Below are 25063 nucleotides of genomic sequence, written 5' to 3' on the forward strand. Positions count from 1 at the left end.
TCTGTTCAGATACTTTTCCCATTTTTTAAATTGGGTTGTCTTTTTACTGCCTATTTCTAAGAGTTCTTTACTAGCCTCTTATCAGATATAGGATTTGGAAATATTTTCTACCATTCTGTGAGTTATCTTTTCACTTTCTTGATAATGTCCTTTGACATACAGAACTTTTTAATTTTGGTGAAACCCAATTTAGCTACTTTTTCATTGGTTGGTTGTGCTTTAAGGGTTAATTCTAAGAAACTGTCATGTAATCCAAAGTCACAAAGATTTACATCTATGTTTTCTCCCAATGGTTTTATAGTTTTAGTTCTTATGTTTAGGCTTTGATCCATTTTGAGTTAATTTTTGTATATGGTGTGAGGTAGGGGTCCAACTTCAGTTTTTTACATGTAGTTAGTTTTCCCCAATATCATTTGTTGAGAAAACTATTCTTCCCCTCAGTGTATTCTTTCTTTAATATACAATCGTGATGGAAAATTATATTATAGATCGCATTCTACTTCAAGCTAAATCAAAATTTAATTGTAGATATTCTAAGTAATGACTGAAAAACCAGCTTACTCCTACTAAATAACGACCATCCTCTCAGTACTGATTTAAATATTATACCACATTTTATATGGCATCTTTTCTTTAGCCTAGTTCAAGGACACTGAAAATCTAGTAGAGAAAAATATGACTTAGCTGTAATAGAATCATTGTGCAAGCTAGGATAATCACAGAGTAAACCAGTGCGAAATTGCATCATTAGAAATCAAGAGAACAAAATATCAAATCCCAAATACATTTTTTAAGTTCTGCCCTTACTCTCAAATACATGAAAAAAGGGAATAAAGTGAATCACCAATTCATTACACCATTGATATTACACACCTAAGAGATGGGTCCAGATGTTGCCTGTCTCTGTGTGTATTCTGAAAATGCTCTTAAAACAGGCCCGGAAAGAAGGCATAGGGGGCCGGTGTCCATGTAAAAGGAAGTCGTTATCCTTGAGCCAGTCTGGTAGTACATCATGAGGGATTACTCGCCATCGACCTTCCCAAACCTGGAAGAAGAAGAATGTCAATTTACCAAGACTGGCCTCATACAACTCTCTTACCACAGTGTCTTACAATGATAAAAATAACTTATTTTTAGAAAGAAAAATACATTCAAAATGTATAATGTCCTATATTCTAAGTTTTTTTTAAATGGGGACATTTCTCAGGAAAAGGAAAGAGTAAATGAACTTAAAGAACATGCCCTAAAAGAGTGGTTTCAAGCTTTGTTTTAGTCTGGCTAAAGGTAGGATGAGCGGTCCAAAGTCCCACCCATACAGATTCCCCTCCTTCATCCTCCACAACAGACTTTCTCTCTGAAAAGCCCTGTGATATTAAATATGATCATTTTTATACTTAATATTCCTGTTGGTGTAAAAAGCATACAGAATCACACTTTAACGCCTTCTGCTAAAATCTCTCCCTCTCCCTTCTCTTCTTACTACAGCAAATATGACGAAGTAGAAAAGAAAGAGCATAGGAGTCAGAAATCTTGGATCTCTACCATTAACTAGTTGAATAAGCTTTAATTAGTCACAAAACTGCCAAGCCTCAGTTTTCTCACTCATAAAATGAGGATAACAGTGCTTTGACTGTTTCATAAGGAAGCTATGAGAATCAAATGAAATGACCCAAAGCACTTCATAAGTAAGTCAGCAAATCCTAGCACCCACCCTGACCATCCCCAGAGGCTATTATCTGTCTGAGAGTTAATGACTAATCCACCCTCCTCATGCTGGAGAGATGGCAAAGCAGCTCAGCCTTAACTGCCTTCCCAGTCCCTTCATCCTCCCTTTCTCCCCTTTTTCTTCCCTTCCCCATCAGACCCTAAAAGAAAAGGGAGCAGGAGTTTGGTATTTCCTCCTTAAAAAGTCTGTCAACCTCTGCACTCTGTTCTTTTACGCCTCTCAACCCAGAGAGCTCACATCACAGGATCACTTAATCCTAAACTAACTTGCTTCTGCTAGCTAGAAAGATGTAAGGAAAAATGCCAGGAACATGGTCTACCTACAGGCTTCAGCTTCAGACAACGATCCCACCCCTACCCCTCCGGGATCTTGTGACAAACAACAAGGCTTGGCTCTCTGTCTACTATGCAGAAAGACTGTCACTTATTTGCCAGTTACTATGCCCATTCCTTTTGCTCCACAACACTTTCCTGTTTTCTGCTCTCCTTAATCCTTCCTTATTGACATTTGTAAAACAACTGATCCTCTGTGCAACTCCAAAGGAAGTGGGGACTAACAATTTAAGAGCAGAAGTGGCCCTCTTAATACTCTATTAAAACTAACTCACTCTCTACCCTGCCCCCTTCCTCTCACAACCTTTCAACTCAAAACTTGAGACCTGTGGTTACTGGTGCTAATCTGGCCATTCCATGCTTGTTCCCAACATACAATACAATAAAATAATACCAAAAAGTTAATCTAGATTTTTAATGTCTATTGATAATAGTACTACCACTTGTAAAAGCAGCTGTTTGAAATCTTCCATAGGACTTTCTGGAGAGAAAGAGAGACACACCAAGATAACGAATTTCTTCTAATTTCAACTTGGGAAAAGATAGTTATTGTTGGGATTAGCCTTATAAGATGCTGCCACTCTGTTTTACTTTGGGAGAACTTTATTTTCTAAAGGGAGAGGAAGACAGAAATTAATCCTTACATCCTCAAGGTAGTTCACAATGTACCAACAGCTCCACCATGACCATATCAAAAGTGCCACTGTGTTACCACACACAGCCAAAACAGTTAAATGCTCCCTTTTTATAGTCAGAAAGAATATGTGGAATTTCTTATTAGTTATATATGCATATAATGTCAGAGTGATTTTTCCCCATTGTTTTTAAACAAACATTCTACTAGTCTAAAAACTGAGCCAAGGAGTTGTACTTTCATAATTATACTGCAATTAGTGTTATGTTCAAGAGACACTGCATTCTCATTCTCAACTTAGAGTCAAGCCAAATGCCAATGCAAACCCCCTGGGAAAAAAGAAGAGGAGCACAGCTTGGCCAAAGATAAAGACACTGCCTAAATCAAACACCTTGTCACTGACCCGTTAGGTTTGTATTAGACCATACAATACACAAAACATAATTAAAAAAAAAAAACTACCCACAGTACACCTCCCATTCCCACACGAGCCTGGCTATGCTGGTAAAACAACAACAATTATAGGCTAGAAAAAAAGAGAGACCAAGATCAAATCTGTATACTCTATAAACACTAAGTAATTTTATTTCCCCTATTCCTATAAGAAAAGCTTTTCCAAAAGGGAAAGTACACCAGCAAGGTCACAGGACACTTCTTTTTAAACTGTCTCTGTTTACTTGCTACCAATCCAAGAAAACGAATCCTCGCGTCACTAGATATAGCCAGTTTTCAATTATGGTCAGTTGCACTGCCATACCAGGGTGGGACAACCCTGGAGAACACGTTGTAACAAGGAAGCCTCTTCACTTTGCTCTCAGACAAATTGCTAGGGGATGATAAGGGAATGGTAATAGTTTTTTTGCCCACTCTTTTTTCTTCAGTAAATCAGTTTGGAGCAAACAAATGCCCCATTTACTCTGCCATTAGCCATTAAATTGAAAGTCTCATTTGCTTTATTTTTTACTTTCATTAAAGGAGAACAAAAAGGCAGTTAAATTAGCTACAGTACCCCATTGATCTATAAATATTAAAAATCCCTAATGGCCCAGACACTAAATATTCAACTTTTGAGAGATCTAACATCAAATTTGATGTATCCCTTTACGCTAATTCTCCTGGAACAGTGATCACTAGAATGGATCTATTGTTTTGCTTGGCTTTTTCTTCACCAACTTTCAAACACTAAAAAGTTTCCTGGGCTCTAAGTAGACCCACAGATGTTTATACCTCTCCTCCACCACTCCTCACCCGTCCTTTTATCTCAGAAGCGATGTCTATATTCAGATTACAATGTTCTCTTCTCAGCCTCTGGTCCAAAGTATAATATTCTAAGTCAGCTTGCCCCAGTTATTTCTAGTGTCACTGTGAATGTAGGAAAACCTAAATTTAGTTTTCAGGATCTAAAACCATGTGCATAAAAAGTCTTGGTTTCATAAAACCCATGACAAAACTAAGAGTCACAAAAATTTCTCTCTAAATGATCAAGTGTTCTCCAGAAATGTTTAACAAATGAATTTATATACACATACACACATAGACAGATTGACTTATGGTGACTTTAGATCATACTTGCCAGGACCCCTACTGATCAGATTAATCAAGTGACAATAAATATGCCAGTGTCCCTGACTATTCTCTTTTATTTCTTACTTTTTGTTTTGGTGAGGAAGACTGGCTCTGAGCTAACATCTGTTGCCAATCTTCCTCTTTTTGCTTGAGGAAGACTGTCACTGAGCTAACATCTGTGCCAATCTTCCTTTACTTTGTACAGGGATGCTACCACAGCATGGCTTGATGATAGATGTGTAGGTCCGCACCCGGGATGCAAACCCACGAACTCGAGGCTGCTGAAGCGGAGTGCGTGAACTTAACCGCTGTGCCACCAGGCTGGCTCCACCTGACTACTTTCTCTAAGAAAACAACCCTTAGCATTTTAGGGAGATGGGAAAAAAAAAAATCCCCACAATAGGTCCTAATGAATCAGATAATGAATTGGAAGAAAAACCTTACAGACAAAAAGTGTACCAGCTAAACTCTTCAGTTTAGCACACTAGATATTTAGCACACTAGATGTGCATGAAAACTGGGAAATTTCTATCTGAAGAGTAGTGTGATCACCCACAGAATCCTTAGAAAGAGGAGCACGTACGCCATCACCAACAGCAGAACAGATTCCAGGGGCTTGAGATGGCACTGTAGTACCTCCAGGCACCAACCACCCCCAATTTTGTTCATCCTGTCTTATATGAACTATCAACAAGACATCTACTCTGTTAACCTAGATCAAGAAAGACTTGTTTCCCAGCTGGATATTCTAGTTTTATCAAAATTTTATCACAGCTGCTGCAGGCAAATGAATGTGTTTTGAAGAGGGTTAAAGTCATGAGATTGCTCTGTCTCCATTTTGCCACAAATTATCCATCCACAAAGCAAACCAAAGGTTACAGTACTACCACTCTCCTTAAAGGTTTCTGTTTGGGAAGGGTTAAATATATAGCATGGAAATGACAAGAAAGTGCCTTCTTACCTTACAAACAAACTCTTCCATTCTTTCCATAGCATGATGGGCTTGTAAGAGAGGGGACATGCCCATAAAACCTTCATCTTCCTGAGAAGCTTCACCATTGCACTCATGTTCCTCAGAGCTCTGTAAGGCAATCACAGAAAGAGTCAACAACAGAGACCAGGAGTCAAATGAAGCAATCATACACTTTCCTGCAAGAATTATAATGAAATTCTCTAAGGTCAAAACAAGGCCTCTGATAAGTAAAGTCAGTTTATTATAGAATTATGAGTATTAAAAATAAAGAAAAGTTACTTAATTCTTCTCTGACAGACAAATGAGCTACAACAGTACTCCTATGTTTGTTTCAGTAGCAAATTCCTGGGGTGGCCTGAATGGTTTGTTTCTTGTTTTAAGAATCATATTCACAGACCACATAATATTATATATATAAAGGTGTGAAATTACTAAGGAGATAATCTCCAAGATCCCCACCTGGTACATATAAAATAATCAATCATAATACAATGTGGGAAGTGCTCTAGGGGAAAAGAAGGAAAGGAGCAAAGAATACTTACTAAATTCTTTCTTTTTTTTTTCCTGAGGAAAATTTGCCCTGAGCGAACATCTGTTGCTAATCCTTCTCTTTTTTTTTTGCTTGAAGAAGATTAGCCCCAAGCCAACATCTGTGCTAATCTTTCTCTATTTCGCATGTGGGTCACCACCACAGCATGGGTGATGAGTGGTGTATGTCTGCACTCGGGATCCAAACCTGTGAACCCAGGCTGCTGAGAGGGAGCACGCCAAACTTAACCACTAGGTCATGGGGCCGGCCCCTACAAAATTCTTAAGATACGTCAAGCATAAAGGAAAGGACTTTATACAGGCCATCTAACTTAATCCTGATGATCACCTTATTAGATAAGTATTCTTATCCCCACTTAACATATAAAGAACATTAGGCAAAGGGGTTAAATAAATTGCCAAAGTTTAGTTAAAACTAGTAAAGTGGAAAAGTAAAAATCCAACACCCATTGTCTTCCCACATTCTTGAGGAAACGATCAACTTGTCTGGGGAAATGGAGGAATAAATGACAATCTGGTTAGACCTTAAGGGATAAATCACTAAAATTAAAATTTCTGTTTCCAGATCAAGTTTCATACTAGTTTAGACAGATAGATATTGCGAGAAGGGCAATGGACTAGAAGTCAGGAGACCCACATAGTAAGCCTGGTTCTACCACTAACAGCTACGGAACTTTCTACAGCTTCTAAAGCTTTCTGAGCCTCAATTTTCTCCTCATTTCCTCTAAAAGGAGGAGTGTAAACTAAACAGTCTCTACAATCTTCTCCACTCTCTAAACTTCTTGATTCTGTAATTCTTTGAAAAAGGACAGCCTAAGAGAGCTGTAATTCCACATCTAAGAGTCTAGTAGATAAACTACTGCTAACGTGCCTGCCTGAAGAAAGGAACTGATCCTCTGCCTCCCATCAGAAAACTAACTAGTAAGGAGGAACATGCAAAGGCCATAGCTAACCTGTCACACTTGAATCTGAGCAAATTTAAAAACAAATCCTAACATTTTATTTTCCTATTCTTCACTTTTCAAGAAAACTAGAGACTATAAGCAGCATGCAAAATATATTACACACCCAATTTCAAGTTTTAAAAAATTATGTTCTCCAAAAAAACTATCTCAAGTCTGCTTCTCTACTATTCTTACCAATAAAACACCTTCCCTTCTTCGCTTACCTAAATTTACCTATCTACCCTGCAATGCCCAGCCTATCACATTTCTTGTGTAAAACTCTTTCTTAACTACCCTAGCCTAGTGTTTCTCAGCCTTTCCCTCATGGCTGCCACTTTCCCCACTGCCTTCCCAGGAGCATTTTCAGATTGCTTTCTCCCATCCCTATGAAATTTGAATTAACACAGATATACTATCTATCTGTTTATGTACTGTGGCTCTTTGGAGGCCTACAAACCATTGTTTTTCACTCCCTCCAAACAAGCAGCAATTTCACCAGAGAATGTATGCCCTACCTAACCCTAACAACTGCCTCCTCTTCTGAACTTCTTTAGCACTTAAACTCTATACCCCTTATTTGATGACTAATAATCTGATTACAGCTCTTGTTTGACTGACTTACACTGTTTAATTTTTTTTTTTTCGAGGAAGATTAGCCCTGAGCTAACTCCTGCCAAACCTCCTCTTTTTGCCAAGGAGGACGGGCCCTGAGCTAACATCCGTGCCCATCTTCCTCTACTTTATATCTGGGATGCCTGCCACAGCATGGCTTGCCAAGCAGTGCCATGTCTGCACCCGGGATTCAAACTGGCAAACCCTGGGCTGCCGAAGCAGAACGCACGCATTTAACTGCTGAGCCACCCAGCCGGCCCCTAATTAATGTTTGATAAAATTTTACTTTTTTAGTGTATCATTTCCGAAAATAAATTTTAAGTGTTGATGTTTGTCTTCTCCCCCATGGCTCCCAAAACAGCTCTGTGCAATATTTAATACACTTACATAGTGGCTAAATTAACTAATGCTTTAAAAGATTTTCAACAAAAAATTTAAAAAGACCGTCTCTAAGTAAACATAAAAAAAATGATAAAATTCCATTAAAAATCAACTATATGAAAACTGAAAATAGACAACTTGAAATGATTAGCAGACTGATTTTAAAGTATAAAATATAAACTTACATATAAAATATAAAATAGGTCAAATATTTATGTATGTTCAACATGTATCTGATTCTTCACAAAGAGAAACAGAAACAGGATTCAATCTTGATTCTTATATGAATAAATGTCAGCAGTTTCCAATAAAACTACAAATAAGTACATAAAACAGAACCACTGTTAAACGTTTCCAGTACTATCATAAGTAAAACCTGATTAAGTTGCAATCTGAAATATCAAAGAGATTTCTTACAATCAATTTTGAATATAAGGCTAAAAGTGCCTTTGGATCCATAGAAGACTGCTGATAGGAAAAGGTAAGCCAGCCTCACTGGCAAAAGAAAGGAGATCTCACATAGTTAATCTTAAAGACTCAGATAAGGAAAAATGAGGATAGGGTGCCTCTCTTAGTAGGCACTCACCACTATAGACGTCTACAGGAAGGAGAGATGAATGGTTCAGCGTCCGAATCATAGAGACGAAAAAGGGACAATGACACTGCTGTTGGGGAAGGAACAGCTTTGTGTCTTCAGCAGTGCTAATACAGGTTTATTGAAAGAAAAGAGAAGTACATTCAGAATGCAGCCTATATGGTCTGGGTTGATCACAAATTAGGGACCAAAAACACTGTTTATTCATTTAGTCAAATATTTTTTAGGAAAAGGTGGCTTTCCATAATGGATTAAGAGTGAGATTCAAGCCAGACAAAACTTGACTACTGATAAATTCTGTAATCTTTCACAAGATTACATACAACCTCTCTAAGCATCAGTTTCCTTATCTGTAAATGATTTTAACAATACTGTTCCTATACTGCAGATCTGTTTTAAGGATCAAAGGTAATGAACAAAAAGAAACTACCACAGGGCCTAGGACTCAGAAGGCGATAAATAAACGATGGTCTTTATCATTCTAACGATGGCCTAGGTACTGAGAACATTACAGTGGGCATCACGATCTAGTGGAGGAGACATGCACGTAAGCAAGTAACTACAGCAATGAGCTAATGAACAGGATGAGAAAGGTCTGATGCAAAGAGAAGAGGGAAAACAGTGAACTTTGGCACTGGTGGGAAGTTTTCCAGAAAGGTAACATCTGAACTAAGCCCTGAAAAATGTGTAAGAGTTCAACAGATATGACAGGGGAAAGGCATGACAGGTAAAGGTAATAGCATGTATCCAAAAACAGAGAGGAAAGAAAAAGCATGACACAAAGAATATGTAGTTTAGCATGGCTGCAGCAAAAAGTAAATGTGACGTGAGGCTAAAAAAGGTGAGTACAGAAACAATCCAAATGTCCATCAACAGATGAATAACAAACAAAATGTGGCATATACATACAATAGAATATGACTCAGTCATAAAAAGGAATGAAGTTCAGATACATGCTACCACGTGGATGAACCTTGAGAACATTGAGCTAAGTAAAATGCACCACATACAATAGGGCAAACACTGTACAATTCCATTTATATGAAATATCTACAACAGGCAAATTCATAGAGACAGAGTGTAGATTAGAGGTTACCAAGGACGAGGCTGGGAGGAGGAGGGAATGGGGAGTTATTCCTTGATAGGTATAGTTTCTATTTGGGATGATGAAAATTTCTGGAAATAATGGTAATGGCTGCAAAATATTGTGACTGTAATTAGTGCCACTTAACTGTACACTTAAAAACAGTTAGAATGGCAAATTTTCTGTTAAATATTTTACCACAATAAAAAAATAATTTAAAAAGAAGGTAAAGAGACCCACAGCAGCATTACTCATAATAGTCAAAAACCAAAAACAACCCAATTGTCTATCAGTAAGAAAACAGATAAACAAGTGTGATATATTTATATGACAGAATACTACTTAGTAATAAACAAGAACTGCTGACATGCAAAACAATATGGCTAAGTAACAAAAACAGGCTGAGTGAAAGAAGACATCATAAAGAGAGTGTGTGCTGTAGGATTCCATTTATATTAAGTTCAGCAACAAGCAAAACAAATCTATTGCAGTAGAGGCCAGAACACGGTCACCTGTGGGAATGGGTGTGAGGTGGGGAGGGGGCTAACTGGACAAGGGCATGACAGACGTTTCCGAAGCAACAGATATAACCTGAATCTTGATTCGTGTGGTAGTCATACATATGTAGCATCATCGTACTAGATATTTAAGATTTGGGTATTTTACTGTGTTAAATTATTCCTCAATAAAATGTTTTTGTGTAAATCATCCCTCAATAAAATGCTTTTAAAAAAAACAGGAGGGGGAGGAATGGAGGTGCAGTTAGGTAGGAACAGCTCTTTAAAGGCTTTTGATACTAAGAGGCTTTAGGCTTTATCTTGTAGGCAAAGCTAAGCATTTAAATTATGTGAGATCAGGCCAAGCTGAGCATTACTAAATTTGAATTTAGAAACTATCACTTTGGCAACAGAGAGAAGGCCACAAATGAAGAAGAGAAACAGGAAAGGAAAGAAACAAATTAAGAAAATACTTAAAAAGTCTAAAGCAGTTCTCGACTAGGGGTAATTTTGCCTTCTCCTCACTCCTCTATCCTCCCCTCAGACATCTGGCAATATCTGGAGTCATTTTTACTTGTCACAAGTCGAGGGAATGCTACTGGCATCTAGTAGGTAAGGCCCAAGATGCTGTTAAAATCCTACAATGCAAAGGACAGCTCCCCACAACAAAGAACTATCTGGCCAAATGTGAATTGTGGTCAAGAAACTCTGCTCTAAAGAAATGATGAGAGACAGGGACTTTACATCTCAAATTATATATGCCATGGTCCCGTATTATGTGTTCACATCAGAGAAAAAAATATTTTATCAGATGCTCCACTGTGAAAGATGCTAATAATATGAGCTACTTACTATTAAATAGTTACTAGTAACACCAAGGCAAAATAGTAGGCATTCAAAAAATTTAAAAAGTATTACTTGAACAGCTACCATTTTACAGATAAGGAATCTGAGCTTAAATGATTTCTTCAAGGTCAAACGCCTAGAAAACACCTGAGTGAGAAGTTCAACTCAGGTCCATATAGTTTCAAAGTTCATGCTCTATTCTTTCCATTCGATTATTTTCTAGATATGAAACTGCCTAATTTTGTGGGTAACAGACATTTGGCCAAAAGGCCACAACACACAGAGGCAGATCTTGTTTCGCATGGTAGTGCAGATAGCAAAAATGACTGTGCAAGCCAAAATCAGGTAAAGCAATCTTAATAAACAATGGGGAAAATGACTATTCCATGACCTTAAAGAAATTGTCAAAACATTAAAAACTGTCAGTTTTAAATGTACATGGAAATTTTAAAAAAATAGTAAAACTAGTATTTATTTAGTATGCTCTATTTTAAAACAGAAACATTGAGAATTGTTAATTTGTAAAAAAAAAAAAAGTACCAATAGTAATTTGAATAGTGCTTGCCGCCTTCTTGTATAACTTACAACACAGAGTGAGCATCTTTTCTCTGCTTTGGCAAACTGTCATACTCCTTTCTAAGTTTGGATCAGCTTTCAACATTTTATTCTTTGTGCTTTCAACGTCATGAAATATCTTTAAGAGTCCCTTAGACTTTTTTGCCTGCATCACTTCTCTGGACATCCTCATTCTTTTTGTCATTTTACTCACTGACATTGACAAGTCTGCCTTCACTAAGCTCCTCTGGCTGCATCTCTAAACTCTTCAATGGTGGCAGTGTCAACACTCCCACAGTCAGCTATTGCGTCTATAACTCCATTTGTGTTTGATTTGACTTTCACTTTCAGCATTATCATTTTCATTTCTTTGCTTCACTTCAATTTTTGTTAGCCAATTCTCTCCTCATTTCTGTAAAAGGTCAGATGGGTTTATCACTGGAAAGCAACCCAACTATACACTTGGTACTCTTGTACATTAAATGAATAACAGATGCACCATAGCCAATCAGTCCCTGACAGCCTTTCCAAAGACGTGATGTGACTGGCTACTAATCATGATGCACGTCTATTATTTGCACAGTGATCTATGCACTTAAGAGCTAGCAGAGAAGTTTGTACTTTATGCAATTATTCACAGTAAATACGCCACGGTAACTGGAAGTTGAATCATATTGTTGAGGGACTGGTATTATTTAACTAATCCATGATAACTGAAACTCATGCATACCGGAAACTTGCAAAGCTTTACAGCTGCCTGTATTCATCTGCTCATCTTTTAGAACTTCCCTTTCTACCCCAAATGGTTCTTCCAAAAAAGCTAATCTCAATCCAAGAGAATGCAAGCCCACATGTAAGGCAAGAATTTCACTGTAGATTACACTTCTAAGATGTTTTTTAGTTTTAGTCAGTTTTTTGTTAATAAATACCACCAACAGTAATAATTCCATCTCTGGTGGTTATGAGGCAGAATGCGATCAGTGGTCAGAAATACATATCTAGTAGAGATAAATACTTCCATCCATCCTGACACGTCAGCAAAATGTCTACATTTTTATCAAAGAATGTTTCCTTCAGAAGTGCAAAGTATCAACATGTCTGTTGATTTATCAAGGATTATCCCCAATTCCCACCCTCCTGTAACACAATACTCAGAAATACGTCCAAAAAAAATCCAATGTCTAACATACTAGACCATAATTAGCTATTTAATGTGTTCCAGCATTATGGAGCTGTTAATTAGGGATCTACAGGGAGTGGGTGGTGGTAACTACAACTCCCTGGGTTAGACATGGGATAACAAGTAGGAATAAAGGGGTAGAGTCAAACACTGGCTAGAACACAGGATAAAAAAACACTTTCTCTAGGGTACACAGGCAAGTTGATAGCTATGCCACATAAAGATGATTTGGTAAGCCTATGCTGGGCACTATATATAAAATAGTCTCTGTATTCCAATATTAACTCTAAAGAACTACCTTGTCATGAGTCAAGATTACTTTCAACTTCTCATCCAGCGACCACTAAACCATAGAATCCAAAGATCTCTCTTTCAACAGTAACTGCACTGTATTAAGATGATCACATACAAGTGTTAAATACATGCTATGTTCTGCCTCTGTTGTCATATCTCTGACCCTCATCAAAACAAATTATGAAGAGAAACAGAACATCGTGAAAGACTAACAATTAAAACCAAAGGTCCCTAAAATAAAGGCATAAAATTTAATTCCTGAAGGCTTTCAATGAATAAATCACTATATTACACTTACAGAGAGGTCAATGCTCTGAAGGAAGTACAAAGTCATTTTTAGATGTTTTCTCCTCCTACACTCAGTGAAGTCCATCTTGAGAAGACTATGTTAAAGCTGGTTATATTTCAAAATACAATGATATCTGATATGATGATCTATCCAAAGCGCATCCTAAAATGACAATTCTCAAGAGCATACTTTTCCTTTGGAAAGATACACAACGATAATGATAAAGATGAATAGCCTTTAAGATCAGTCTAATATGAAAATAATTTGTGAATCTATTGGGCATTTATCTGTTTTAGCCCAACTCAATTCAACAGAGTAATTCAGTTTAAAAAGTATTTGTTAGGGGCCGGGCTGGTGGCACAGTGGTAAGTTTGCACATTCCACTTTGGCAGCCTGGGGTTCGTTGGTTCAGATCCCGGACTCGGACATGGCACCGCTTGGCAACCCATGCTGTGGCAGGCGTCCCACATATAAAGTAGAGGAAGATGGGCACGGACTCAGGGCCAGTCTTCCTCAGCAAAAAGAGGAGGATTGGCAGTGGATGTTAGCTCAGGGCTAATCTTCCTCAAAAAAAATAATTCATTAAAAGGATTTTTTTTTAAAGATTGGCAACTAAGCTGACATCTGTTGCCAATCTGTTTTTTTTCCTTCCTCCTCCTTCTTCTCCCCAAAGCCCCCCAGTACACAGTTGTATATTCTAGTTGTGAGTGCCTCTGGTTGTGCTATGTGGGACACTACCTCAGCATGGCTTGATGAGCAGTACCATGTCCACACCCAGGATCTGAACTGGCGAGACCCCAAGATGCCAAAGTGGAGCATGTGAACTTAACCACTTAGCTACAGGGCAGGTCCCCTAAAAAGATTTTTTAAAAGATGAGAAAAATATAGTCTCTGTCTTCCATGGGCTTACAACCTAAAAATGGGCTGAATAAATGAGTATAATAGAAATAAGGTATAGCTAGCTTAAAGCTAGGAAGCATAGAGCTCAGGGAAGGTTGGATGAGGAATAGAACTTCGGAAAGATGAAATAAAAGAGAATAGTCAAAAGGGGAAAGCAAAAGTATCATTTTGAGGAAAAGAGACTAGTTCAGTGCAGCTGAAACTTAGGAAGCATTTACAGGAGTACAGCAAGACATAAATTATATATTTAAATACTAATTGAAGTCAACACAGTACCACAGAGATCCACAATCATAATACCATCCAGTGAGAAGATAAAGGTTAAAGAAATGACAAAATACCCAGGGCTAGGGGCAATAAATCTTGGGTGAAAATTTGTCTACCTTTACAGATGTTACCGAGAACTGAGACCTGAATTCACAAGCTTAATTATGAGGACTAAGATCCAAGGCTCCTATATCAATATGACTTTATCATTTGTTCCAGGAAATTCTTGCCCAAGAAGGTAAGGATACAAACCATTAAATAGCTTTAGGAACGTCCCCAAAACAACAGATTCCTCAACCAGACCCTTAGTACAATAAATTGCTCAACTAAACAAACCTGCTAGCTTATCAAACAAATATTTAATCATCGAGACTCTCTCCACCAATCCTAAACTATCATATCACAAACTGTGCCCAATGCCAACGTGACTTGTGTTGAAAGACCTGCCTTAAACCACTAGAACCCAGAGCCCAAAACCCTATAAATAACTGTCAATGTTCCCTTTCTAAAACACTACTAGAACTCTTTAGGGCCATGTTCACTCTTACTGCAGTAAGTAATACATTTAGCTTAATTTGATCAACACGTGATTTTGCTAGTCTTTTTGGAAAGCTGTCAGGTTGAATCCAGCCCTAAATTTAGAAATCTATATGTCATAAGAGCATTAGCAAGCTGATATAGCTAAATTAAGGTGTCTACAAAAAAATGACAGCTCAAAGAGTAGGCATTGGTGAATGTGTCTGTTATAGTCCAATAGAGTAAGTACAGTATCTAATCTATAGGAACATTCATTTTGGCCTTCCTAGAAATATATATACCCTTAGCCTGTACAGACTAGTTATCGCTACCAAAGCTTGATGGAAAAGAGCTTTAAAATCACCCTTTTTTTAAATTCTTACATAGCAACTCTAATCTTAACTGAATTTCCTAAGCAGGCTTCCTCAAGAAAAGAAACTGACGTGATCAGCAGACAGGAGTCTATTTACAAGTTAGCTTTTTTATGATAAACTAATATAGAGTGGCTTTCCTATGAGTTTGGTTAAAGTAAATCAGTTCAACAGAATAATCCCTAGGTTGAATGAATAAAAGTTGGCTCCTAATCCCCAATTTATGAAGAAAAATCTGTAGCAGAGGAAAAGCAGGACAACCAAGAAGGCTGCTCTCTTTATTCAACTTAATACCTTGAAAATTCGGAGATGTGAAATAAAGCCATAAAACTAAAGATCAGGGCAACCTGGTTTGAAATGCCTTGTGTTTTTTTTCTAAAGAGCTTATAAAATGCTTAACTATATACTTCAGTAGATACAGTTAAAAGAGCCCAGGCTTTAGAGTCAGAGGCCCAGAAGCAATGGCCTATTCATTTCAATCAATACACAACATTACACATTTCAAAAAGAATTTTGGATGATGGAAGAATATTGGACCAGGAGTCTAGAGATCTGGATTTTAGGCCCCAATCGCCTAGGCTTACTTGCTACCAAACCTTCCGCTCCCTTGTACCCTTGATCCTTCACTCTAGCTATGCTGAACATTTTGCACGTTCAGACATCATTACATATCAATGTATATTCAATACACGTTAGCTATTATTATTACTACTAGTCTCTAAAAAGCATCAGGCTATTTATTACTTCTGAGTGTTCACATCTGCTATTCCCTTTGCCTAGATGCCCTTTAGTCCTTTCTCTTAGCTAACTCTGAAACTCAAGTTTTACCTCTCCAGATCTCCGCCTGTAGGTAGAGTTGCTCCCATAGCACCCTATGCAAACAATCACACAGCACTTACCACAAATGTGCTGATTTACTTGTCTATCTCTCCAACCAGACTGTAAGCTGCGTAAGGGCAGAAACTATATCTTATCTTTGTATTACCAGAGGACCAATACATGGTTTAAAAAAACCTAAAAGATATCTGTAACGAATAAATGCGTGCATGCATGCATCTTTACTAAACTAAATGACTCTTGGTATTCCTTCCACTCTGACATTCCAGGAACCAAGTCTGGGTACTTGAAAGAAGCTGGTATTTAATAGAAATTAGGAAGTCAGAAGGAAAAGCTGGTAAGGGAGGGAATAGGCTAAATTAGTTCAATTTGAAAGGGTTAAATGTCCAATAAAGAGGTCAGCACTAATATGACAGATTTAGAAATCACCTTTGTGAAAACTGCTGAAATCGAAGGTAGTTGAGATATATGGATAAGTTCAGGACGTGTTTATCAGGATTTACTGCAATTACTTGAGCACTATCATAAAGGAAGGACAAGGTAACAATTACTATTTACTGTGCACTAACTACATGTCAAACACTGTACTAAATGTTTTTACAAATTAAATAATCAAATCCTCAGAACAACCTTTTGAGATGAGTATTTCTATCCCTATTTTATAATGTGGAAATCTAGATTGAGTGAAGTAAATGAGGAGAGAGAAGCTAAGGGAAGTTACATAGTTCTAAGTGGCACCTTGATTCCCAACCTAATGACATCTTACATGTAGGTCCTTCCTACTATGTTTCAAATCCATGTAGGTGCTATAGTGATTTACAAAATACAAATTCTCTTAAGATGAACTGAATTCATAGTCACTTTCTATCATTTAGTTTTTTCAAACTAATATTAAAAATATGACTATCATGTAGAGGGTCTGTTAAATGTTTCTGACACTTAAAGGAGGAAAGGGGTCATTTCCTGACCCAGCAATTCCACTCCTACATGTATAGCTAAGAGAAATGCATCTATACGTTCATCAGAAGACAAGTACTAGAATATTCACAGAGACACTATTCCTAATAGCCCCAAATTGGAAATAATCCAGATAGCCTTCAACAAGAGAATGAATAAACAAAATGTGGTACAGTCACGTAAAGAAATACTATAGAGCGGTGAAAATGAACACTCTACAGCTACACTAAGTAAATACAGATAAATTTCACAAACCTAATGCTGAGTAAAGAAGTCAGATAAACAGAGTACATATTGAATGGTTCCAATGACATAAAGTACAAACACAGGCAAAACGATGCCATTAGAAGTCAGGAAAACAGTTACCTTTGGGGGAGGGAGCACTAAGGGGACATCTAGGAGTGTTGGTTATGCAGGTGTGTCCAGTTTATGAAAACTTATCACCCTATCCACTTATGATACATGCACTTTTCTGCATGCATTTTATACTTCAATGAGATTTCTGGGGTTTTTTTCTTTTAAGGATCCTCCCACTCAAAAACGTTAGGAAATAACGCTGTAGAAGAGACCAGGGATTCAAATCCGGGTATCTCTGAACCCAAAACCCGTTTTTTCCCTTTTACCAAAGTGCTTCCTTTGAGATTATCCACTGGCACACAGAAATAACTTCACTACATAAAACCAAACATGACATAAGTGACATAAGTAGCCATTAAATAGGGCTGTTCAATCAAAGACTCCTAAGGGACTGATCTATGAAAAAACTAATTATGACCCTCATTCATCTTTTATCCTCTAATAAAAAGTGTTAAAACTATAGCGGGAGGACCAGAGAAATTTGGAGATTGAGAAAACCTTAGGTATCACCTAGTGCAACAACTTCATTTCAATATGAAGAAAATGAGGTCCAAAGAAATTAAGAAAATTGGCCAAAGTCACACAGCTGTTTGGCAACAGGGCCAGAGCTAAAACTCAAGTTCAATCACTCATTCATTTCTTTACTTAAATATTTATTGAGCAAATACAATATTCCCAGACTATTTTAGGTGTTGTCGATAGACATTACGTTCAGGTGAGTGGAGACAAACAATAACCACATCAATCTTTTATTTTCAGATTTTTAAATTTTTTTCCTTTTTCTCCCCAAAGCCCCCCAGTACATAGCTGTATATTCTTAGTTGTGGGTCCTTCTAGTTGTGGCATGTGGGACGCCACCTTAGCGTGGCTCCATGAGCGGAGCCACATCTGGGCCCAGGATTCGAACCAATGAAACACTGGGCCACCTGCAGTGGAGCACGTGAACTTAACCACTAGGCCACGGGGCCGGCCCCTCTTTTTCTTTTTTTAAAAAAGATGATTACAAAGTCTAATAAGAATGATAATATAAAAACAGGAATCTGATTAACTTTGTCCTTTCGATGGGACAGTGCCTTTCTAAGGTGAAATTTAAGCAAGTCCTTTCTTTTTGACACAAATATACACCCCTCCGATGATGTGCTACATCTGACATTTATTAAGTACCTTCCACGTACCAGGCATTGTTCTCACTGCTTTACATGTACTAACTTATCTCATTCTCACTACAACCCTGCAAGACAAGGTACATACTACTAGATACTCCATTTACAGAAGAGGACACACTCAGCTCTTCTAGGCCTAGCCTTACCCTGCTGGAAGTTCCATCAGTCTGGAACCTATACATATGTATTATAAAAAGGAGAAGACTGTAATCATTGGTCCTCGACTTATAAGTGTGCCCCAGAATCATGTCGGGGAGCTTGTGAAAAACAGAGATGCCTATTCCAGAGATTTTAATTTTAAGTATTTGATTTCCAGTCCAGTACTTTTTTCTTTTTCTTTTTTTTTTTTTTTTTGAGGAAGATTAGCCCTGAGCTAACATCCACTGTCAATCCTCCTCTTTTTGCTGAGGAAGACTGGCCCTGAGCTAACATCCGTGCCCATCCTTCTCTACTTTATATGTGGGATGCCTGCGACAGCATGGTCTGACAAGCGGTGCCAAGTGTGCACCTGGGATGTGAACCAGTGAACCCAGGGCCTCCGAAGCAGAGTGTGTGAACTTAATCGCTGTGCCACCAGGCCAGCCCCTCAGTACTCTTTCTTAAATGAGCATTTTGCTTAACAAGGAACCAAACAGATTAACCTCTCCATCACCTCAAATAAAGGACTTCTACACAGAGAAACTGAATGTAACTGTGCACACAGGTTATTTCATTTGATGCCACCTGAGAGTCAATTCCACAATTACAGTGGATCACTATCACCTATCACAGGATCTCTTTTTTCCACAATTTTGACCATGTCTGGAAATAAGGTCCTTTAAAATGTATTAAAGGCAAAAAACCACTGAACTTGCCAAATCATACTTTTGACAATAAACCAATGAAAAGAAAATCCAGCCCCCATGAAGAGAAAAAGCAAAGGATCCTCCAAAACAAGTCCTAGTGTACAACTCATATCAATTCAATGCAGCCTCAGTTTCCTCATCTGTAAAACAGAGATACTACTAACACCTATTCCACAAAGGCTACTTTAGGAATGAATGAGATGATATTTGCAAAAGAGCTTAGAAAATTGCCTCATACATTATAAAGGCTCAATAAACATGAGCTAGTGTTATTCTTCTGATAAATAATAAGAATGAATTTATTCCATTATAGATTAAGTAAGTATGTTAATTAAGTTTTCCCTGAACACTGAAACAGCATTACCCTAATGTTCTCTTCCTGTACATCTCTTTAAGGAAACAACTTAAGGCAATTTAGACATAGAACTCTAAATTGGCTGCTGCTAAGTTCATTCAACAACCATGTATTATATGCCCACCATGAATGAAAGACTGGGCTAGAATCTGAGGATGAAGTGAACAAAAGACAAAATTCATTCCACCAAGGAACATAGAGCCTACAAGCAAAAATAATTATTAAACATCTAATCATATGAATACATAATTATAAGTTGTGATATGTACTGTGATGGAAAATAAAAGGTTGATTAAAGATAACTGTGGGGAAGCTGATACAGAACGGGAACAGAGAATTTGAGAAAGGTTTCCGAGGAAGTGGTACTTAACCTGAATACTAAAGGATGAGCAGCAGTTAGCCAGAGGTGTGGATATAAGAACACTCCAAGCAGAGGAAACAGCCATGTTTGAAGGCTCTGAAGCTGGAGAGAGCCCAGCCTATTTAAGGGAGTGAAATAAGGCCAGTGTGGTTGCCCCTCACGGAAGAAGGAAGAGAATGTTCCAAAATAAGGTCAGAGAGACAGGCAGAGGTGAGATCACGCAGAGTACTGTAGGCTATGGAAAGGAGTGAGGATTTTATCCTAAGTGCAATGGGAAGCAAACAAAGAATTTCTAAAAATGGGAATGGCATAACAAACTCTGCATTTTTCAGAGCTCTCTTTAGCAACTGTGTGAAGAATATATTGGACAGGAACAAGAAACAAAACAGAAAGTCCTGTTCGGAGGGCTAGCGCAATCTTCCAGACGGAAGATGACAGTGGCTTAGACTAAAGTAGTGACAGTATAGATGAAAAGAAATGGACTGTTAGAAATTGAATGAACACAAGGTGAGTTCTGTAATAGGTGTGAATTTAGCTTCTACTTCCAAAGTCATCAAAGAGGTTAAATAATTGGAATCCTTAGCCACAGCTAACCGAGGCAGGTCACCTGATGAAAGCTCAGGAGTCATCTGTGACCAAATGAGATACTACTTCACACCCACTAAGACAGCTATACTCAAAAAGACAGACAAAAACAAGTGTTGGCCAGAATGTTGAGAAAAGTGGGACCCTCAAACACTGCTGGAAGGTATGCAAAATGGTACGGCTGCTGCGGAAAACAGTCTGGCAGTTCCTCAAAACGTTAAGCAGAGTTAACAAACGGCCCAGAAAAATCACTCCCATGTATATCCAAGAGAAATGAACACATATGCCCACACATGAATATTCACCGCAACGTTATCGACAACAGCCAAACAGTGGAAACAACACAAATGTCCATCAATTGATTTTGGATAAATAAAATATAGTATTATCCATACAAAGGAGAATTATTCAGCCATTAAAAGGGAATGAAAGGGTTGGCCCCGTGGTAGAGTGGTTAAGTTCAGCGCTCAGCTTCAGAGGCCCAGGGTTTTGCCAGTTTGAATCTTGTGCGCAGACAGGGAACTGCTCGTCAGGACACACTGAGGTGGTGTCCTACATGCCACAACTAGAAGGACCCACAACTAAAAATACACAACTATGTACCAGGGGACTTTGGGGAAAAAAAGGAAAAATAAAATCTTTAAAAGGGAAGGAAGTTCTGATACATGCTACAACATACATGAACCTTGAAAACATTAAGCTAAGTAAAAGAGGAAGTCACAAAACACCACATATTGTATGATTCCATCTATATAGAAAGTTCAGAATAGGCAAATTCGTAAAGAGAGAAAGTAGATTAGAAGTTGCCTAGGGGACCAGACCCATGGCCGAGTGGTTAAGTTCGCATTCTGCTTCAGTGGCCCAGGGTTTCAATGGTTCAGATCCTGGACGCGGACATGGCACCTCTCATCAGGCCATGCTGAGGCGACGTCCCACATAGCACAACCAGAAGGACCTACAACTCGAATACACAACTAGGTACTGGGAGGCTTTGGGGAGAAAAAGAAGAAAAAAGGAAAAAAAAAAGATTGGCAACAGATGTTAGCTTAGGTACCAGTATTTAAAAAAAAAGTTGCCTAGGATTCAGAGAGTGGGGATAGGGAGTGATAGCTAATGAGTAAGAGGTTTCTTTTGGGGTGATAAAAATGTTCTAAACTTAGATTGTTGTGATGGTTGCAGAATTCTGTGAACATACTAAAACCCTTCAATTTTACAGTTTAAATTGGTGAATTTTATATGTGAATTACCTCAATATTTTTTTCTAAACAGTCAACTGTGAGTAAATGGGACATTTTCCTTTAACAAACAGCAAATAAATCTAACTTTATTTCCCAAAGATTCCTCAGAGGACGTATAGTGACTGGTCCCTTTGCAAAGCATTTTCCTGAGAAGTTTTTAATACATTAACTATCTTCAATAAAATAGAACTGCATAACTTTAGGCGTTAGTTTTTTGGGGGATTTTTTGGTGAGGAGTACTGGCCCCGAGCTAACAACTGTTGCCAATCTTCCTTTTTTTTCCTCCTACCCAAAGTCCCAGTACATAGTTATATATTCTAGTTATACATCCTTCTAGTTCTGCTTTGTGGGACGCCACCTCAGCATGGCTTGATGAGTGGTATATAGGTCCATGCCCAGGATCGAAACCGACAAACTCCAGGCATTGAAGCGGAATGCGTGAACTTCACCACCATGCCACCTGGCTGGCCCCAAGGCACTAGTTTTCAAACAGTAGTGAGTATCTTAATCACTTGTGAAGTTTTTAAAAAATACATACATTCAGGACCCAAAGATTCTAATTCAGTAGGTCTGGAATGAAATTCTGGTATTTGTATTTATTTTCGTTAAAGGGCCATATGTGATCAAATAACACTCCTAATAGGTTCACTGATTTAAAGGAACCTGCTGGTAAACGCTTGTACAAAAAGACATATCACTCTGTAACAGATATAACTACCTTTAAACCTTATTTTTATAAATTCAGAATTTCACTTAACTTGTTTTTAATTAGAAAAAAAAAAAAGACACTCCCCCATTGCCTTTCCTATTACACTTTTATCCTTAATGAACGACTGGCATTCAATGCAACTAGAGAGCCTAAGAGAAACTACCATCATATTTTTAAAAAGTCTACGCAATCTAGTTAAGTTCTACATCTTCAGAAAAAGAAGGAAAAAATACTCAAAGAAAATGATGCAGAATCATTAGAAATGTGACAGACTGCACTATGATACATCAGGTTTATTTATTTTCAAAATAAAGAGAAAATCCAGTAAAAGGTTAGAATGCATCTGAGAAGCAAAATTATCCTGGCCTAACAGAAAATGAGGTGTGCAATAACAATTCTATCAAAAAACAAGTACCAACACTGAATCTAACCTCTGGGCTCAACAAAAATACTCAGGGGCAGAAGTTGGAATTGAGAAACATGAAGTCAGTGTGGTGCCAATTCTCACAAAGGCAGCTCTTTTGAGCAGAAAAAGCAGTCAGAAGGCTTAGCACATGCTCTCATTTAGTCATGTGACCTTGGACAAATAACTCTAAGCTTTCTAAATCTTACTTTCATCTACTTTCAAAAAGAGATCATATTTGTTCTTCCTATTTCAGAGCGCAGTTTTGAGAAGCAAATGGACAATATCTGTGAAAGTGCTACATACAAATTTAAGGCATCATCAGAATTACATAGAAGGATACACTCTACTTGCTAATAGTTCACATACTTCTGCTTCAAAACTGGAAATTACAAGAAATGAATTCTTTCTCCAAAACCAAACAAAAACTCAGTATATAGAACTCTTCAAGTCACTTGAAGATTTAATATTTTCTTTTTCAGTCTCAAAATTTCAGTTTTCTGTAACTCTATCCTCCTTATTCTATTCTTTTCTAGCTCCCATGATTATTCTATACTAACAACCCTGAAATTAGCAGCAAGGAACAGAACTGTGTACAGATTAAATATAGAACAGAAGTTGCAATGAATGGAGAAGGGCCAAGGAAAGACTACAACAGAAGACAAGTTCTCATTGTTAAATGATCCAATAAGTTTTCTATTGAAACCACTTCCCAAGTAGTACTACATACAGAAACCACCTCCTCTTTTTCAGCAAAGAACTTCCACTCCAAAGAGAAACAAAACACAAAAAAACACATTTTCAATAGAAAAAAACAGTTTCTTCATCAGTAAATTGAAAAAGGTAAACAAGATGGTTTCAGAAAGCCTTTCAGCTCTAAGATTCCACCATCTATGGATAAGATCCTCTCGTTGCTTGATTCCTCACAGAAAATCTGTTAAAACAGACGGGAAGAAAGAAATGGTTCTTTTGTTAAGGCTGTTGGCTTTTGGATTAGCTCTAAGAGTAAAGTAAAATCAAATACAGGTTTTCAGGGCAATATAATGAGTTCACTCATAAGGATGAAAAAAATCACATTCACTTGATTATTTGTTAGTGGGAAAAAAATACAAATACCATATTTGGTAGACTCCACTCTCTCAAGTGAAGATGGTAAACAAAAATAGAAAAACACAGACAATTAATGGAAATCTGATACCAAAGGGACTGGGTGGACAAATTCTCAACTAAATAAACATATTTTACTATCTCATAGCTAAAATGTGATAACTAATATTCTAAAGAGAACTTTGTTGCCATTTTTAATCTCAGTCAAATTGGCTAGCCTAAAATTCCTTCAAGCTTTAAAATTCTTTCAATTCAATAAGCACGTGCATCAATTCTAAATACAGTTAAGAAATAGTGGTACATTAAAATCACATAGTGATAGGGGCTGGCCCCCTGGCCGAGTGGTTAAGTTCGCGCGCTCCGCTGCAGGCGGCCCAGTGTTTCGTTGGTTCGAATCCTGGGCGCGGACATGGCACTGCTCATCAGACCACGCTGAGGCAGCGTCCCACATGCCACAACTAGAAGAACCCACAACGAAGAATACACAACTATGTACCGGGGGGCTTTGGGGAGAAAAAGGAAAAAAATAAAATCTTTAAAAAAAAAAAAAATTCTTAAAAAAAAAAAAATCACATAGTGATAGTCACTACCTACTCAAAATCTCTCTTAAGGTGACAAATGAGAATCTCAAATCTCACATTCTACAACAGAATTCTTGATTTCCCTCCTTTAAACCTGCTCCTTACCAATCTTGGTTTTAGCTCAGTTAAGATATCCCACAATCGTCCTCGATTCCTCTTTTCCTCACTCTCCACATCTAATCCATTAGGAAGTCCTGCTGGCTTGACCTCCAAAATATACCCAGAATCCATCCACTTCTCACCTTTTCTGCTGCTACTACCACCCTGTTTCAAGCCAATGGTATCTCTCACCTATAATATTCTAATAGGCTCCTGTCCTCATTCTATCTCTTCACAACCCATTCTCCACATCCAGAGTGACCTCTGTAAAATCACCACTCTCTCCCTCCTATTTAAAGACCCCAGAGGCTGCCCATTTTACAGCAGACTTTATTAAAATAAAATCTAAACTCCT

At 37.8% G+C, this 25063-nt stretch overlaps 1 protein-coding gene across 8 annotated transcripts in view; it reads right to left on the reverse strand.

Annotated features, from left to right (window-relative positions):
• Nucleotides 1-25063, reverse strand: part of ADIPOR2 (adiponectin receptor 2) — a 126219-nt gene that overhangs the window by 9950 nt on the left and 91206 nt on the right. For all 8 annotated transcript variants that reach the window (XM_023642181.2, XM_070269131.1, XM_070269129.1 and 5 more), the window contains 2 exon segments: nucleotides 5220-5339; nucleotides 874-1045 (listed from right to left, as the gene is read on the reverse strand). In XM_023642181.2, coding sequence (XP_023497949.1) covers nucleotides 874-1045; nucleotides 5220-5339 — 292 coding nt within the window.

Source organism: Equus caballus, chromosome 6 (assembly GCF_041296265.1).
Source record: "Equus caballus isolate H_3958 breed thoroughbred chromosome 6, TB-T2T, whole genome shotgun sequence".
NCBI lineage: Eukaryota > Metazoa > Chordata > Mammalia > Perissodactyla > Equidae > Equus > Equus caballus.